The following is a 19,591-nucleotide window of genomic DNA, read 5'->3' as shown; positions in this document are numbered from 1 at the left end:
TCATCCTTCCAAGCGAAATACAACTTATTGCTATTTAGCGGTAAAATATCTGATGAATGGATGGTACCTACCCAGCCGTACCAGCCTATCAAGCGTACAATTTCAGAAAGTATGTTTCGAGATTGGCCTTTATAGCAGTTTAGCAATTTAATAAATATACTAACATTTTTTAGGGAATTATTGTAACAGAGCTGGTATGTTTTGTGTAAAATTTCATTTAAATCTAAATTCGTTCTCGAAAATTCACATTTAAAACTTGATATGTTTGATAATATGAATTCCTAGCTACTGTACAATATTCACCTTGTTGCTTCTTATTAAGGAATTATATAAGATTGCTAATGTAATACTGGATTGTTTAAAAGCTTTTGTAGATAAAATTCTCTTCTTCTTCTTTACGGGATCTTTACGGGAATAATAATACCCAAATCTCATCCCAAATCGTGTAACTATTACTATTATTATTTGGTTTAATTTGTGTATATATATATATATATATATATACTTAATATAATATAAAGAGACTTAATATAGACTTAATATAAAGAGATTTAATCTGTTTGTTATAACATTAAATAATTCAACTATATGTCATTATATCGTCTTAAGAAAGATTTCAAAATAAAACAGCTCACTTTGACTGTTTAAGACTTTTATATCAATACAAAAATAACATCAATAAATAAATAATATGAAAGCGCAATAATTACATGGAACCGTTATAAATTACAAGATACTTTACCAAAATTAGAAAAACGTCGTTCACTGAAAAAAGCATTCCAATTGTGTTATTAATTATATATTTGCATCAAATAAAGCGCTTAATACAATTTTCTTTTTTGCGCGACACAAAATACCTACTAATACTTTACTTATTAATATATTAAGTACTTGAGTACTTCATAATATACATAGGTACTTCATTTAGGTGTAACAATACATTTCACGCAAGCACTGTTATATAACACTACATTACTTTTGACATGAAGACAACACAAAGTAGCATTTCTATATTCGATATGGCAATTAAATGGCGTATATTTGTTATCGAAACATTAGTTAAAGCTTTTATAATTATAAATCTAATCGTTAGTATTACATTAAATAACTATTACATAGGTGTGAAGTCCTTCGTATTTCCCTATATACTGGAAAGATTTAGGACTTAGCTTACATATACATTTAATTTAAATGATAATTTAATAATGGTATCCTTAATAATGATAATAATACATATAACATCACTTTTCAACCTACTTTTTATTTCTAAATACTGATGTGTTAGTAAACGTTTTACTAAATTCAAACTATAGGAACCAAAAGTTCAGTTCTAGATCTTTTGTACGATCGTTAAAAAAATATTGAAACAGCTTTAGAGGATATCATTTGTTGTCATCTTGTTGCTTTTACAAAACATTGATTGTGTTTTTGTAGCATTTTCATATAACGTTTTAATGTTACTCCAGACACAAAGTACCTACTTAACTATTTGTTTTTTAAATCAATTTTTTTAGCATCCTACACATCTCCTAGACCTAAAAACAAGGGCTAACAAACTTAGCTTCTGAACTTTAAAACGAAGCTGAAGCTTTAACTGTCAATATGTCATTCCAAAGAAAAACTTAATTTGACTAATTATCCCCAAAAAACGAAAAGGTCAAAGTAAAAACAGCTGTAGTTTATAACCATTTACAAAAAAAAATATTTATTTACGAAATAGTTTTGTACTGTCATATTCACTTGCTAAATGCATAACGGATGTCTGTAAATTACTGTAATTCTATTATTGTTCATTATACGTCATCCAATGATATAATAAAAACAGAAAAAATAGTACCTACTAATACACAAATAATATTAAATAAATAGAAACCATACATGATAATATGATATCCAGTAACATGTAAGGAGAAAAATAAATAATGCACTCAGCCAAAGGAACTTTAAGAAAGCCAAATGCAATAGAATAAATTAAAAAAGAGAATATACGAATTACTTCATTGTTTTCGTCAATTCTTAAATAGAGAACTAGCCTACATAACAATAAATAAAATCTTAAGGCACTGATTTAGGTACCAAGATCACAATTCATTACTCTATTAAAATGTTAGGAAGTAAAAAGATTAGAGCCGTGGAATGTCAAGTTACAAACATCAAAAATTAACTAAATACTGTCCAGAGTAAAAGACCTAATATTACTTTAATAATAAAAGAAAAAAAGATAATTTAGATTTGCTAATAAAGTGCTTATGATATCTATACAACATCTTAAAAAACATAAGCGCATACAGATAAGTATTTCTGCATTGTGCAGAATAACAATATCGACACAATTTACAAATATTTGTTATGTTAACTAAAAATATGCAATAAGGGCAAAGATGTCCTCAACGCTACTTAATAAATAGACAGGATTTCGAAAAGAACAACCTTTGCTCTTGAATTCATTTTTTAATAAAGACTTAAGTATTCGAGACTTATTTACAATTTTCTTGACCGCATTATTTACAGGGTTATTTACAAGTGTCCAAACTTGGCACGTCCTGCGCGCGATTTTACCTGAATGATCATTTCCAAAGCAACTGTCATTTCCACACATAAACTTCAAATTTCAGCGATATTTATACGATGACGGCAATACATAGTCACCGAAATTATAAAGAACATTCGCGTACCAGTGAACTCCACGTGGGATTTCATTTGGATTGCTCCAGCTTGACAACCATCGTAAAGGAGCCATTGCAGCGTGAGCTAGGGAATGACTGCGCACCATAGCGTAACAAGACGCCAAAGCGTCGTCGACTATTATTGTCCCCGTCCTGGTCAATGGTGCGTATACTCCTCGTTTTGAGACAACACGAGTTTTTACTACTTTTGATGGACGCATTACACTACCATATCCTCTTGTAAGTAGTACATCTCCTATTTTTATGTTAGCAGCAAATAATTCCCGCCAGCCATCGGCAGCGGCTAAAAGCAGTAGATGAGACGGCGTAGTTGTGATAGTCACTCCGTTTTCAGCCGTAATTTCAATGAAATGTCGTGTTGCATTCGGATCTCGATCAATAAATTCCAACACCTGTAATAACAATAAGAAAATGAAAGAATTTTAATAACATAAGAAACCACTGAAAAAGACCGCATAATATATCATTAACAAGTCTACGTAAATGTCCATATTTTTTTTCAATATTTAATATTTAAAATAAAATATAATGATAATTATAGTGATATATCAAAAAAACGCACCTCAGAATAAACCATCTTTCCATCATCAGCAGCAGCCAATACTTTATCTCCTTTTCTGAGACTAGCAATGTCTTGAGGCCCATTTAATGTGTGCACCACAGACCCAGAGGGGAAACAACCAGCACCTGTTCCCACCGAAGACTCTGCAAAAAATGTATTTTTATTATTATTTTCACACCATCTGCCTTTGTTTATTCGTAAAATTAAATATATATTAATGCCAATATGCCCGAGAAATATCAATACCAAAGTTTCTGTAAGACGAACGAGAATTTTCTAAGCTCGTAATTAAAATGCGATAAGATATAAAACAAAAGAGACTCGCAAACGCTTTCTTGTTCCCAGACCGAAGGTTATCTGCACACCACAAAACTTTGTGTTCCGTGCAGGTAATTCTTTTGTTAAATCGTGATTCGAAAATCCATTATAAAAACGTAGATTATTTACTTTTAGCATAAATAAAAATTCGTCGAAATACGTAAAGTTAAACTAAACAAATTCTTAACTGATAAAAAATTCTATCCCTTTTAGTTAATCTTATGGCCATTGTTTGTAAAAAATAAAGTTACGACAGCAGATTGACTACAACCATAGTTACTCATAACTTTATTTGTTTATTATTTAATGGTATTTATTTAAATCCTGACCCAGCTTAAACTGTACCTGTGTTAATCTTGCGCGATGAAAAAATTAACTTTTTGTTATTTACGTGCACGGAAACGACGTCGAAAAGATAAATAAAAACGGATTAAAGACAAGCTAACTAACTAGCTGATGTTCATACTCGCACGTCGTTCTCAATGGAATAAATAATAAGTAGAAAAAATACCAATGGCATTATGATAAACTTTGTATTTGCTTTTCAGACGATTAGGAAGAGCGGTACAATTACACGCATAAGTGGACACTGTGGCGGTGGATTACTGCAAAGCTGATGGCAACGTTTGCGAGAGCTCGTTAAATTTTGATTTGTTGTGTAACCGAGCGATAAATTTAGCCGTTCCTCGTTTACAAAACGATGGGACGCCCTTATCGTATTACACAATAACCACACAAATTAGATTTCGTCCGAAGTCAAGCGCTTATTGTCGATATTCTGTTTGTTGTTTGGTGAATACATCACACGAATCATTGAATAGGTACATGTCGGCAACTCTTATATTTTTTGCACATTTTTCTCAAGGAAGTCGTTTTTATTTTTCTTACATACGACTGTAATTTAAATTTGTATTGCCTGTTTGCTTCAGATCCTACTTATTAACTACAAAAAGAAAAAAAATTACAATATATGCTATACGTATGATCACATTAATGTTATTTTAACAATATCTCAATTTAACTAAAAATATTATAAAATTCATATTGTTTTATTTTACTTGAATTCAGATTATATCAGATTTATTACCAACAAGGAAATTATCAATCGGCCTTAATAAACAATAAATATAATTCATAAATAACAATTATTTAAATCTTTGTTATAAAAGCCGAGATGGCCACTAGGCCACTAGGTCAGAACGCGTGAATCTTTACCGATGATCATGGATTCATACCCGAGCAAGCACCACTGAATTTTCATGTGCTTAATTTATGTTTATAATTCATCTCGTGCTTGACGGTGAAGGAAAACATCGTGAGGAATCCTGCATGTGTCTAATTTCATTGAAATTCTGCCACATTTGTATTCTACCAACCCGCATTGGAGCTGCGTGGTGGAGTAATTTCCAAACCTTCTCCTCAAAAGGGAGAGGAGGCCTAAAACCCAGCAGTGGGACATTAACAGGCTGTTACTGTACTGTAAATCTTTGTTCCTACATTTAATGCCAAATTAAACAATGACTATTATTAATGAAAATTTTATAAGCAACTCGAGTTAATCAAAAGAGTAGTGAGAAACAATAATCTGACTTACAAAGTAAAAAAATCTTCGCTATTCATAACCTTAGCTATTGCGCCTGCTCTCTTTAATTTTTTAAGCCAAATTCAATAATAAAGTATATACTTATGTAGTTAAGTTTTAGTATATAGGTAATATATATACTAAAATCTCTATTATCTAAAATATTACTCTCAATCCCTAGTCAAGTAGTATTCTAATTTTAAAAAACCAAAATTCTTGACCTCGGAGACCACTTTAAACTAATTCAATATCTTAAACCTGTCACACGATTTCACAGTGGTGTGACGTAAGTTAAGTTAGGCTGAAGATGCGGCGATAAGCGGCGCGGGCGCGGGTGCGGAAGCGAGACGCGCGGCGCGGAGAGGCGGTGAGGCGGCAGGCCACGAGTGGCCGCGCCGACCCCGCCCCGCGGGGACCACCGGGAGAGCTAGGCGGCGCCTGACCATGCTGCCGGAGTACCGGTCAGATAAATACACGCACGTGACACTATTCACTTAATCTCCCCGATTGATCATATACTTATGATATTCACGACTTTGTAATCTATGCCAAAAGGTGCGCGTTTCCTTTAAAAAATATTTCATAACCTATATATAGTTTAATATAACTAGTATTATCTGACATCTTATCAACTGCTTAATTCTATCAACCCTGTTATTGAACGATTTAATGAAATAAGATATTTTTTTACTTAAAAAATAAATCCAAGGAGACAACCTAAAGAGACCTAAAGAGAAAGAGAGATACAAAGACAACATAGGTACTAGGTACCTAATTTCTACAAATCGTTACGCTATAACAATCACTGTGTACGTACTCTATCTCAGTCATAGTTTAGATTACATGAAAACCAGCATGCTATTACTTCCACCATAATAGTGCCACCTTATTTTTATTTACGAGCAACTTTATACGCGTATTATGTCCAATTCTCGCATTTTTTTGTAATGTATATATTGGTTTTATAGATAGGTATGTAAGAATATAAAGAAAGCCAACGTGTATAGGTTAATTTATACTTTTGAAACATTGTTAAAATTCGCCTCCAACAACGCTCAGATCAACGAATCTATATTATTTATATCGTAAGGAATAGCAATTAGCCGCCGACATCAACGTGGTCATGCAAATGCCAAACTGCGCCCGCGCCGGTTATGATTCATACGCGGCCGCGCGGTGTATCTTTACAGAGCTCCAGAGCAATAAATATTTGGTCTGCGAAAGTACCCAAATTTATCAAATGCTTTAAATATATATGCCAGAACCGTGTAACGGTGGAAAAGTTATGAGATTTATGTATATGTATTACGTTATTATTAAAAATGCGGCTGAATTACTACGTAAATTTAAACTTGCGTATGTAATTTATTATAAAGTAAATAGGAACATTAACAAAGTGATTCATTCAAAATGTTTACACCAAAGATATGACGATCCCACTTAGCATGTTTCAGTTTTACTTTTCTCCTAATGTACATTTTTAATTGATTGATTTAAAACATAAATAAGGTATCTACGCCGACTTTCTAATGTAATATATATTTATACCTCAGAATATCGTAACCCGCTGAGTTATTGCTGTCTGAGAGTTATGACATTGAATAATAGATTAGCCCATTCATCTAAAGACGTTCTAAGTAAATTGAGTGAACATTTTATGTTTAATGGAAATTCTTCAGCCTTAAATATGGTAATCGACACCATTCAGTAATCTTGCTTAATATAATAGAGCATTGAACCCTATTCCTATGGCTTCTTTAGAGCAAATGCCTGTACTCCCGTTTTTTATTCAAAACTCAATCGGGCGATAAAAAAGTGGCCAGTTTCGATATATCATTATTATATACTGGAATTATTTATAAAATAATTCAATATTTAGATTTGATATTTATTTTTATAGATTTTTCAATAAGCTATAAAAGATAATCATACTTAAATTAAGATGCGTTTATTGTAACTCTTTTAAGATTATTGATGTATCAATTAAATATATGAAAGTTTATTCCACTTATCAAACTTCATTAGATTACAACATTCCGCTACATTTGACATTACATTAACATATAAACACAAAGTATTAGCTTATAAATAGAAAGTGCAAAGAAACGTAAAGCTCGCTTCATTTACTGAATTTCATATTATGAATGTTGAACATCATATTGGTATGTGTGGGAACAATTCAAGTTGCGGCCACAGCTTTCCGGGATGTGGCGTGACCGTACACCGCTCGAGCGCACATCGCTCATTCGCGCTTCTATCCGCTTCTCTTTATTTATTTGCCGTTAATAATAATATAACTATGACCAACGAATTTAAATATGAATGAGGTAAGCATTTTAATTTCAAGAAGACATTTTTTTTAATAAACATATTTAGACTAAGAATAAAAATACTTTTGAATGCTTTTATGGAATGTCTGTTTCTTTTTTTAAGTCTTTATCTTATATCTTTATACGTCACCAGCACCGTATCGACCTATCAACCATTTAAGTGTAAATATACCGCTTAAAATTGTCTATAAATTTTCCCTTGTACTATGATAGAATTATTAATACGAGTAAGTTAGATTACTTGTGAAGAAGATAAAACGTAAGTAAGTTTGCATTTTATATACATATATCTAAATGTCTCATTAAAAATTTAATGTAATTTGACTATTTAGATACCTACTGTAAACAAGTAGATACAATGTTGCTGGTAAATATAAAAGGAGTTCTTTTAATATATATGTGCACCTATGGAGATTGCTTAAGCTTTAAATAGTGGATTTTTATCACAATGTTATTTAGCCAATTAGCGTTGGCATTTGCAATTTATTTATTCACGTATTTTTTCAATCAATTTAGTCTCGGCTTGGCGATTACTTCGGGACGGGACCGTCTAGATCGGGTCGCGTTCGTCCTTCAGCGTCTCGTGACCTGCCTTTGGTCACGCCCCATTTACGCGCGCCTCCTTCGTGTTAAACCACCTTAAGTGCTCATCAAATTATTTTTGTTCCGAGTATCTTATATTATATTAAAATGATGTATGTACCTGAATATAATCGACTAAATCTGATCATATTAATATAAAATATAGCGATATTTCTGATAAGTATCTCCTGTTTTAGAATATCAAAACTAAGTAATTGATAAAAATATACCCGCTCTCAACATTTTAAGCTACTATCTTACATAAAACCTTTATACTTAGTCCACATTAAGCACATCAATGTAAGTGACATTTGAACGCGTTGATGTCTTTTTAAGCGTCTCGATTCAAGTGCAATATAAATTATGCAATTTTTGTTTATTAGATATAATTAGTGTTGTTTTGTAATAGTTAAATTATAATTATTCTTCTATGGCAAAATAGTAAATGTATCTGCTATATTACACGTATTCAGTGTAATAAACATTTTCGACTCATTACAAATAAGATATTGAAGTATAAAAAAACGGAGTTGTACAAAAGAAACAATAAAGAGCAGCCAATGAAAATCAATTAATTGGAACCATTATAAAAACTGGTCATATTATTGGCGCTGCGATGATCCAGTGCGATGCTTTAAATTAATATACGAGATCATGTCACGAGACAGGTTATCTTGCTGTATTTATAATAACACATTCATATTAGAATAATAGTGATCTGAATTATTATTAAATTTTCAAATGCAACATTTAAAATTAGGTTTTCATTTTATATGCGGTTTAAATTTTAGTAAGTTTTGAACGTTTTTAATTGCTACGAGCCTTCCAAAAACAATCTCGGCATTAAACGAGCTTTTAATCGATGGCAACGTTACTTTAGAATAAATCACAAAAGCGGCAGTCAAAATGTTTAATGTAGGTTGCGAATCAGGTATTTGAGATAAGCACACTAAAACATTTAATTAATAAAAGAGAAAACAATACAACAAAGTTTCTTTGTATAACAAAAAAAAATTGTTTTAGTACTTTATAAGGTATATCAAATCTTAGCACCTTAGTATCCATAGTCTTATAAAAGTAGATTATTGAGACAATGGTCAAAGAAAACCGTGCATGATGCGGCCTTGACCCCAGCAGGCTCGCGACCGACATATATACCCACACGCTACATTAATTATTTATAAACTCCAAATTAATACTACAAGCTTTCGATCGAATAACTGAATAAATGAATAAACATCGCTACAAACCCACTGCGACCGATGGAGATGTAGCAGTGTCAAAAGGCTACATTTTTTGTGGATATAGAGGGATTATCAAATAAAGACACTGTGCCATGATTTTTAATTAGTAAAATAAACATAGAATATAATTTCCGTAAAGCTTCTAAGGTTTCAACGCTATTCCTTATTACTTCCTGATTTTTGTATTAGCTAATTATAAACTTGCAAATATACCATAGTAAATACTATCTATTACCAAAGTAAATACTATCAATGTCGCTTATATATTTTTCTAAATGGTCATATGCAAATGATTTAAAAAAGTTTTATTTTAGCAAATATTGCGCAACTACGGTAACCCATGATTCGCTAAACAGTATTAAGAATGTGTACAAGCACCAGATTGCTTCAATAATATCAAAAACATGGTCATACATACATATAAATAGTCGTTTCTCTCATCGTTATGTTGCATATACACTTATAGCTATAAGTAGCCATTGAATCACCGGCGTAATTATAGAAGTGGGGGATTGGCTGCGATGTGGCCGTGTTAGAGAGGGATAAAAATATTTAAAAGGTGGAGTGTGAAGAGGACGTACGCTAACAAGAGGCTTGTTCGTCCGTTTGATCGACACCGCCGGAGAGCGGGCGCGGGAAGCTGTCTGAGGTGCATTCTTCTTGTAAAGCTCAACTATATATTTGGCCTGCGCGGCCTGTCCCGTAGTCCACATTATACAGTTATGTACCCATCAATTTTTGAAATTATTAAACTGTTCTTTGTTTTTAAGTCTTAATTTTATTTCAAGCTGCTTAAAATATCTTAGGTAATGCTTTTCTATATGTATTTATATTTATTTAATATATAATTATTTGATATTTTTTATCTATATCCACAATATATATTATCTATCTACTATATTTTAAAGAAAATTATATTTTATTACGTAAAACTAACAATTTATAATTTAATTTATGTTTAATACCTATTTCATTGTATTCTAATATCTGAAATATGCAAGTAACGTACCTGTCTTAACTGAACAGTGGATGTAAGACCGGCTCTCGTAGAAGACCCAGTCGAAGCCTGCCTCAACAGCGAGGCGCGCTAGCATTCCGTTCTTGCTGTGGTCGCGATCACTGGTGGTTAGGTCCACCGCTCGACCCTCGTAATGCAACGAGTTGTCTAGGTGAGAGTTCTCCTCATCCCAGCCTTCGATCACCCTCAACCGAACTCCAGGCCATTGATTCATCACACTGATAGCTAGTGTGTTCAGTTTCTCTTTGCACCGCTAAAAAATAATTAATTTATATATCTTATTATTTCATCATTTAAATTATAAACATAAGCTTTTTAATATTATATTATTATAAAATAATTGTCAGACAATACTAAATTGGCATAATATAAAAAGGTTAAGTTAATTATAATAAAATAAACAAAACTTCTTGCCTAAAATATACATATATATTATATAAACCGTTGTTAAAAAATGGCCAAAAAGTAAAAGTAACAGAAACTTGATCCGAACACGATATAAATCCTTGAGAAAAATAATACATATAAATGTTGGTGTTTTTAACTGATAAATGTTTTTAAGTTTATTATTCGGATATATGCACCAATTTAAACACACACAAAACCAATGGCGTAACTATACTATCCGAGGCCCGTGGCAAATTCGTTGCATGGGGCCCTCCCAGTAAAAATCGCCATATCGTAATTTGTTTTCATAAAATCTCTAAAGTAAAAAGTAGTTTCCCAACAGTATTACTAATATTGTATGAGTTCTAGTGAAATATCTAATAAGTTTTATTTTTATAAGCATAGATTTATTACATAATTTTAATAAAAAAAAACAAATTTATAAGATATTTATTAATAATAAATTTTTGTCTTAATCAAAACTATCAATAAGATTATCAAAGTTTAATGATTAATGTTTTTTTATATCAGATGTAGTTTGTCTTGTCACATATTTTCTTAAAGAGGTTTTTATTAATTTTAGTTTCGAAAATAATCTTTCAGCACTATCTGTAGTCACAGGAATAGCTACAAACAATTCATGTCGATACATTTTCAATTTTTCTAGACAAATTGTAATGTATGCATGATCGGTGGCTTTAGGCTGAAATACTTTAGAGCCTGCGTCGATATTTTATAGAATTTTGCAATGTAAAAGCATCACTAGCTCGTCCGCGTCACTAAAGTACCGCGACAAAAAAATAAATCGATCGACATCCTTTTCTTATTAATACGTAAATTTTTTTGAATTTGTAAATAGTCTAGTTGTTTTACTACTTTGCGGGTAGGTACCATCCACTCATCAGATATTCTACCGCAAAGCAGCAGAAATATTACTGTTATACAATAAAAACGATATGAATATTTTTTATTAACATCTCCTAGAGAATGCACCAATAGACAAGACAACAAATTGTCAAACCGGCCGTCCCGCCAGTTAGTACTTACGCCACTTTGTCGGCATTTCGTCATGAAAAATAAATCAAATTAAAACGCTTCGTACAAAGGGATCAACACGATTCTGTTTGTGAAATAACTTTGTGGGCAAAATAAAGGAAATGTCAAAATATTTATAAAGAAATGCGGACAATGCACGACGCACCGCATGCCAGCTTTGTGTCGCGATGTCAACTCACTCTATGCAGATTTCGTAGTGAAAAAATTTAAGATTGACGTAACGAATCGAAGCGATGGGCGCCCCGCGTGGACGTCGCGTCCGCTTGCATTCATTATAAAAGATATTTTGAAGCACCGTACCTAATTACTTCTACGAACGTTTCAACCACCTAATAAAGAGTTGTAAGAAATTCAAAACGCTCTGCTTCGCCAAAGTAATTCCAGATTTTTCACGGTTCAGACTCTGAACAAATATTTGAAGGAAAATAATTTATCTACCTAAATTGAATAAACACATTACAATTCATAGGATATAAATAAATTTAAATCAATTATTAATATTTACAACGTCCTAAAGATTCGTCGAATATAACATAAGTTTTCTATTTCATAAAAGCTTTTTTACTGAGTGCCATGCTTATTGGCAGCGAGATTCTAAGTCGACGTGCGAAGCAAGGCATGGGATGTTCAATGTTTACTCTGCAGACGTCTCGGTCCGCACTAAAACAATCGAATGTTAAATGTTTACTCAAACACTGATGCACTTTAACGTGGGAACACGACGGTGGCACAATTAGGTCCTCTTTCTAAGATGTTTTATCTTGTAATGGTAACCTATTTAATTCGAAAAGTCAGAGCCTGATCAGAGCTTTATTCATTTGATAGAAAATTGCTGTTATCGTACTTATTAAGTGAATTATTTTTACAAAAATATTAAATCGGTTTAATATTGTACTATTTTTGACGAATAATATAATATTAAGTGAAAAATTAGCTCCTTTGTAATCGTACAATAAATGCGCAAACGATTCGTTGGTAGCCGTTTAATATTGAGTAGCTTATTATTTATAGGGGTGTTCCATGAGGCTTATATTATATATATAAAACTCGTTATTAGTGCACACGTAAGTTGGATCTAGCAAGAAGATTCAAAGCGACAGGCCGGGCGGGCTATTATAAATTCATTATGCATATTTTTAGTAAACAAGCTGTCGATCACAATGCCTGGGCGCAGCGGGAAGCCTGCCTCTGACACCTCGCCCTTTCCCACTACGTCATATCTACCCACCCTAATGCATTACATTTACCGAGATAGGCATGTATTTACATGCTACGAATATGCAACGCAAGTCAAAAGTGATTTTACTGATAGTTCCAAACACGGATAGCAAATTATCAAGTTACACGACATCAAATACTCATTTCAGACTATATCAATTAACAACAACAAGCGTATCGAATACCTAGGGTCAAGTTTTAAAATGAAACCAGGCTACCTGAACCGGTGGCGATCGAGGCACTTGCGGACGTATAATGAAGGCCGCGCGATGGAATTGAGGCAAAAATGGAATAAAAACTTTAGGATCATCGTACTGTAGTCAGGAGCGGGTGCAGTAATGTGAAATCACACGGGCATGAGATGCTTTTTGGTCTTTAAGTGAGACTCGTTTAAATCTATTTACTAACTGACCTCATATAAAACCGTTAATAAACATAATTCAATAGCAATAAATATTTAAAATAGTTTAACGAAACGTTTTTTTTTCATACCGTCATTCGCTTCGTCAACATAACTTGGTCTCTCTCCCTCTCTTTCCACTAATTTATCACCGCCTCCCTGCGCGACCATAACAATATATTAGGATAATTAAATGGCTCTTTACATTCCTTAACACATCGTTTTTTGTACAAAGCCAGGAGTCGAAAAGCACCGACCAATGCTGACTGGTTTTTGATTTTTTTTTATTGATGTGAAACTACAACAAATAGTTAAGGGCGGTTTTAATAAAGTCGACCGTTAAATTTATTAGACGAATAAAGCTAGTCATGAAAATAAGTTAAATAAATGTTCTAGCAATAGAACTTAAAACAGCGGTAGTTAAAGAAGAAAAAATCTAAACTAAGATACATAGAATACTATTTCTCAATACCCTTAGCTACTCATTACACACGCGTTAATATTTTAACATGTCTGTGTACAAAACAAACATTTGTTTACCACGTAAACCCTGGTGCCGTACCAGCCGTCGAACAAGTAATAAATATGCATAGGGAAGGTAGATCACTTGTGTTCGAAGCCCCATAATATTTGTTAACGAAAAATATCATTCTTTGTTGTATTAATGCATCTGTCATCGGCGAAAAGCTACCGTTTAAAAGTTTAAGCCATCCTCAAAATTTCTTCCAAAAAGTTTTGACGTTCTCTATATAAAAAAAAGATATTTTATATGAAGTACGCAATTAAGGTAGTAAACATATGCATAGTTACCGTATATGTCATATTTAAATTGCTTATCTTGCAATAATGGCCAGAAGGTGTTAAACGAGTACATTTTTCGACAGCTTCAGAGTCCTTTTTTTCTCATAGAGGTTGCACACGGTATGCTAACGAAAACAGTCCACAAGGTTTTAAGGAGACTTGGGCACCTTTCACTTTGTTAAAAAAGCTTTTGAAACAAGACACCGATGTGCAGTGTTTGCTTGAGTTACAGAACAATGTTAATGAAACGATACACTTCATTCACTCGAATTATCTTTCTACAATATTTATTCCAGGTACACAACTGTTTAAATATTAAAAAATATATAAAAAAGCGAAATTATTATACTTTTCATCTAAAAATTTATGACATCTTTTTCATATATAGATTTTTAATATTATATAAAGCCAATTCGATTAATAAAGAATACATACATATTATTAAAATTGGAACTCATTCAAAATATTTTATAAACACAAATTAAGCACATGAAAATCAGTGGTGTTTTATAATTCATCTCGCGCTTGGCGGTGAAGGAAAACGTCGTGAGGAAACCTGTGTCTAATTTCACTGAAATTCTGCCACATGTGTATTTCACCAATCCGCATTGGAGCAGCATGGTGGCTCCAACAAATAAGCTCCACACCTTCTCCTTAAAATGGAGAGGAGGCCTTAGCCCAGCAGTGGAACATTCACAGACTGTTACTAGACTTACTAGATTAAAAATATTTTAATATACCAATTTCTTTCTCATTGATTATTATAGAAAGCTGTACAAATATTAATATTAATAAATATTTTCTCATTTGGTAAATTTTGGTATATTGCATATCCTACTAATATTGTAAATGTAAAAATTTGGATGTATTTTGTGGAATAGCTTTTACCCCGACTTTACACATAGACTACCTAATTAATACCTGAACCCTTACTCACACGCGGACGAAGCCGCAAGCGTAAGCAAGTACATAAAAATAAATAAAATATTCTTGTACGTTTTCAGCGCGACACGTTGATGTATTCCCGAAAACGTATATGAATATCTCTTGTTGTAACAGTAACAGCCTGTTAATGTCCCACTGCTGGGCTAAGGCCTCCTTATATCCATTGTCCAATTGTTGTACTAAAAATAATTAAACTATGAACGAAAATATTAATACCAAAGTTTAGCAAAGTCCTTTCTTAGTACGCCTCTTCAATACAAGATCCCACCCAATTTCAAAATCTCATAGATTCAACTTTGTGTTGATGACTATTTGAATCTAGTCATTCAGGCAGAGCATTACCCTTTATAGATATAAATATGACTTACTTTTCCATATTATCTACTCACTATAATCGGGTTAGTTTTATGTAGTATTAAATGTAATCTGGTAACAAGAGTAACCATACTTATTTGTTCGCACTACCAGGTGCAAAATGTCGATTTCATTTATTGAAAATCACTTTTTGCGGATTCTTTTGGGACCGATCAGTTTAAATATGGTTTTTCTATTATTATGCGTTTAAGTGCCGAGGGAATTATCTATTATTTACGATATCATGACCACAGCTTGTAGCGGGGGTCAATTGTGAAGTCAATGAGAATATGCCCACTAGTTGCAACCTGCAAGTCATCCGAATGAACAGTGGAATCCACGCTTCCGACGTCGATATAATTTTAGAGGTCTCTAGATTTTTTTAACAATTTCAATTATTTTCAATAAACATAAACAAGAACGAGAAGATATTAGCATTTTATAGAGCTGAAGCTGTTTACTTCACTTATAATTATCCTCGTTACTAAATCACATACGGAACGCTATAATAAACATTAACTTGCGTATCGCGTTGATTTTCTGCGTCAACCCTCGTCGTGCTGATAACTACCGCTGATCGATTTGCATCCGTAATTACGTCACTTTTAGCGCGGGAGGTGATGAAAACGCGACAAGTACGTGATTGCAGGAGGCGAAATGCACGCCTTTTCCAACTCGACCGGTTGTAAGATTTTATTTTAACCATCTTGGCTTTAACTTCAAATTTAAGTATTTTTATGTTAAACAAAATCGTTTATTAATATTATAATTCTATGTACCAACTATCGATAATTTTAAATATTAAGAAATTCATTGACGGCTAAATCAAATGGATCAAAGAGCAAAATCATGACGCGTAGGAACTATCGTAATAAAATTTATTGATTTATCAGTATATCAAAACTTCATAACTCGAGCCGTCGCGTCGCATTTGGTACGGGTGGCTGCATTGCTCGCGCACTAATCTCTGATGTCAGTACGGTCTGCGGCGATGCTATTCACACCTTAGGAGTCATTCCTTTTGTAACTCATCTTCTTAGAATAATAAACTATATTTGTTACAACTAAGGCTCGTAATCGCCGCTTTTATTGTTTGTCTCGCCCCAAAGAGAAGTGATCAAATCATCGTGGGCGTAAAGTCAACAATCGCACACATATCACACTATACGTCCTCTTTTGCTGACGGTCCCGAAGTGCCTCTCGATAATATTTTATAAGACAAATAACCCGATAAAGATGTTTTGACGTGTACCCATGTTCATCGCTCACAGTAAAATGCGTTCAGTGAACGCGTATAATAAAATATTTATTTACAATTTTGTGATTTTGAGTATAAAAAAAATAAAACAGTTCGTAATTTAGTGTCAACTTTATTGGTGGTAAGCTAAGCGTTAAGGCGATCAGTCGAATGTATTATTTGTTGACAGGACTTCGAGCGGCGACTTTAACGTAGGTCCATTAGCATTGTTTTAAAGGATTAAGCGGTGCTAGCAGCATTGTGAGGTGACGTGTCTTCCGACACGCATATTTTTATGACACATACCATTTATATTTTTAGTTTAATCGGTGTGAAATGGCTACCAGGTCGTAAGTGTTTGGTAAATATAAGTATAACTATATGTGATGTTTTGTTTACAAACTTAATGGATTTTATCTTCGTACATAATAAATACAGAACAATTTTGTAACACATACTTATTGTACATATATATATGTATAAGCTTGAGTGTCATTTTTTACAAAATGGTCAAAAACTTTATTATATTTAAATTAATTTTTTTCAACAGATTATTTTTTCTAACCGCTAAATTTTATTAGTTGCGTCAGTGGTCGGTATCAAATTACACAAAAGGTTTTGTATTGTTTTCGGTACCCAAATCAAAAGTGATATCAACAGTAATTTGACAAAATTACCCGATGAGAGGGATATAGTTTTTGTTGTTTATCCGTTGCAATGTTTAGATGTGTAAAAAAATTAAACTTAAGCCATATGCGCATGATATTAAAGTTAGAGGCAGTTTTTAAACTGCAAATATAACTTGGCTGGGTTGCATAGAATATTGGTTTACACATAGCAATCTGCTTCCAATCGATTAATATTTCATCAAAGAAACAAACTGACGCAGGACCGTCTTGCGGTTATTTTCACTTCAATTATTACACAGAATTTGGCGACATCATCTCCTGTATAACATTTTATTAAGAAATTTACATAAATATCAGTCAAGTTTCGTAAATGCTTTCAACATAATATTAACATGTCAAAAAAATAAAAATATTTTTATAGTAATTTTTTTTAATTAAATGACTCACTTCTTAAGTGTATATATATATATATGCTTATATATATCATTCGCAAGAAGTTATTTAAATTGCTTATCTGAGAACAAAAGAAACAAGGGTGAAACTCAGTCACAGTCCATTGTAGTCACTGAAATCTGATTCACGATTCCGTTTCGCGTTTTTTTTATCGCAGATGTATATAATTAAACAAATATCAAAATATTTTTCATCAAAATTTATACCGGCAGTCGGCATTTAGCTCAGGCTATGCTTGCAAATACTTCGGTTTGATCAAAGGCAACGGTTGAAAATTAATTATCAATTTGTCGTGGGTGCCAGGCAGGCGACATAAATCGATCGGGTGTATCTGCCTGCAGCCACATTAGCCACGCTCGAACACGAGATAAGGATAACAAATGCTCAGTTTAAGGTTATCTGAACATCGCGGACATGAGAGAGCTTTTTGCCACTGAGTCCCTCGATTTGACCTTCTCGTGTCGCTGTATAAAATTCTTAACGGAACCATTTATCTTAAAAATGAAATAATATAAATGTATTTATTACTTTTAAAATATTAAAACTAGAATACCAAGGGCCTCGTTTAATACGTATTTCTTTTATTTCTAATTATCACAATCTGGACAATCATTATTTATTATCATATAGGCAGTTGGCATTATATTATATAATCGCATTGGTCAAGACATTAACTTGAAACAACTTGTGCTTGTACCTAGTAAATTACTTTTACTAATCCATAAATATTCACCAGAGTTTTCAACAAGACATCATTAACATCGTAGATAAGACCTTGGTAGGTAAGCTTTAAAAACTCAAGAACGTAATCGGAACAAAGTAAGAAATATTAATTTGGATATATGTATGTGTATATGACATGATATACTACATTGTAGATGTCATTCGGTCGACTCAAGAAACAAAATCTAACGCTCACTTATCTCTTCATAAAAAATGCATTCATTGTCTTTCAAAAGTGGGAAAAGAATAAAAAGATAACTTGCAAACTGAAAAGTATGTTATAAAAAGAGTGTATTTTAAAATGGCGGCCTTATTTAGCGGCTGCATGGCTAGGGTATAATTATTATCAGGCAACAGGCGTATGCGAAATTGGGGTCTCACCTCGACTCGTCGGCCATAAATAAAATAAAATGAGCGACGGCGGTGGGAGTAACATAACACTAATGAATAAGCTGGATAACCCAGCTCTGTCTCAGCAGGTATCGTAGCCATTGCTGTCTCAATACCTCTAGGCTCTCAAATATTTTCTATTGGTTAATGTTATGATCTATGCGCCTTTTAACGCTAACACAAATAAATAATATAGCAATTCTTTTTAAATAATACTATATGAATATTCCACCAACAACAAATTATTTCTTAATAATTTTAAGTATACTTAATGATAATAAGCGGACCCTGGCGTTACTAGGCCGGGAAAACGCTAGGCAGAAGAAGAAGATACGTAACGATAATATAAATTATCAAAAAAAAACCAGTACTCAAATTTTTATACTAATCTATAAGTTTATACTAATCTATAACTTTATACCGGTAATAGTAATACGAGGATATTTTTATAATATGCCATTCAAAACAGGTCATTAAAATATATCATCTCGATGTTCGATTACACAATAATCATTGTATATAAATGTGAAAAAATTACTCAACACGAAATCCCAATTTGAATATGAATAGGCAGGCGCCATGTAGGCAGGTACATAAAAAACCGGCCCAAAATAATAATAGTAGACAAATGTCCCCCTTAGCAGACACAATGAGCGACCTCCGAGTGATCAATTT

General features: G+C 32.7%; 1 protein-coding gene across 1 annotated transcript in view; it reads right to left on the bottom strand.

Annotated features, from left to right (window-relative positions):
* Positions 1-718: 718 nt before the first annotated feature.
* Positions 719-19,591, bottom strand: part of LOC126768979 (tiggy-winkle hedgehog protein) — a 33,810-nt gene continuing 14,937 nt past the window's right edge. Inside the window, exons 2-4 of the mRNA XM_050487495.1 lie at positions 10,315-10,576; positions 3,250-3,392; positions 719-3,079 (exon numbers count right to left, since the gene is read on the bottom strand). Of these exons, the coding sequence (XP_050343452.1) occupies positions 2,612-3,079; positions 3,250-3,392; positions 10,315-10,576 (873 nt within the window). The 3' untranslated portion in view covers positions 719-2,611. The remainder of the gene's footprint in view (positions 3,080-3,249; positions 3,393-10,314; positions 10,577-19,591) is intronic.

This window comes from Nymphalis io, chromosome 6 (genome assembly GCF_905147045.1).
Source record: "Nymphalis io chromosome 6, ilAglIoxx1.1, whole genome shotgun sequence".
Lineage (NCBI taxonomy): Eukaryota > Metazoa > Arthropoda > Insecta > Lepidoptera > Nymphalidae > Nymphalis > Nymphalis io.
Note: the sequence above shows the minus strand (reverse complement) of the source record. Positions and strands in the feature narration are given on the sequence as shown.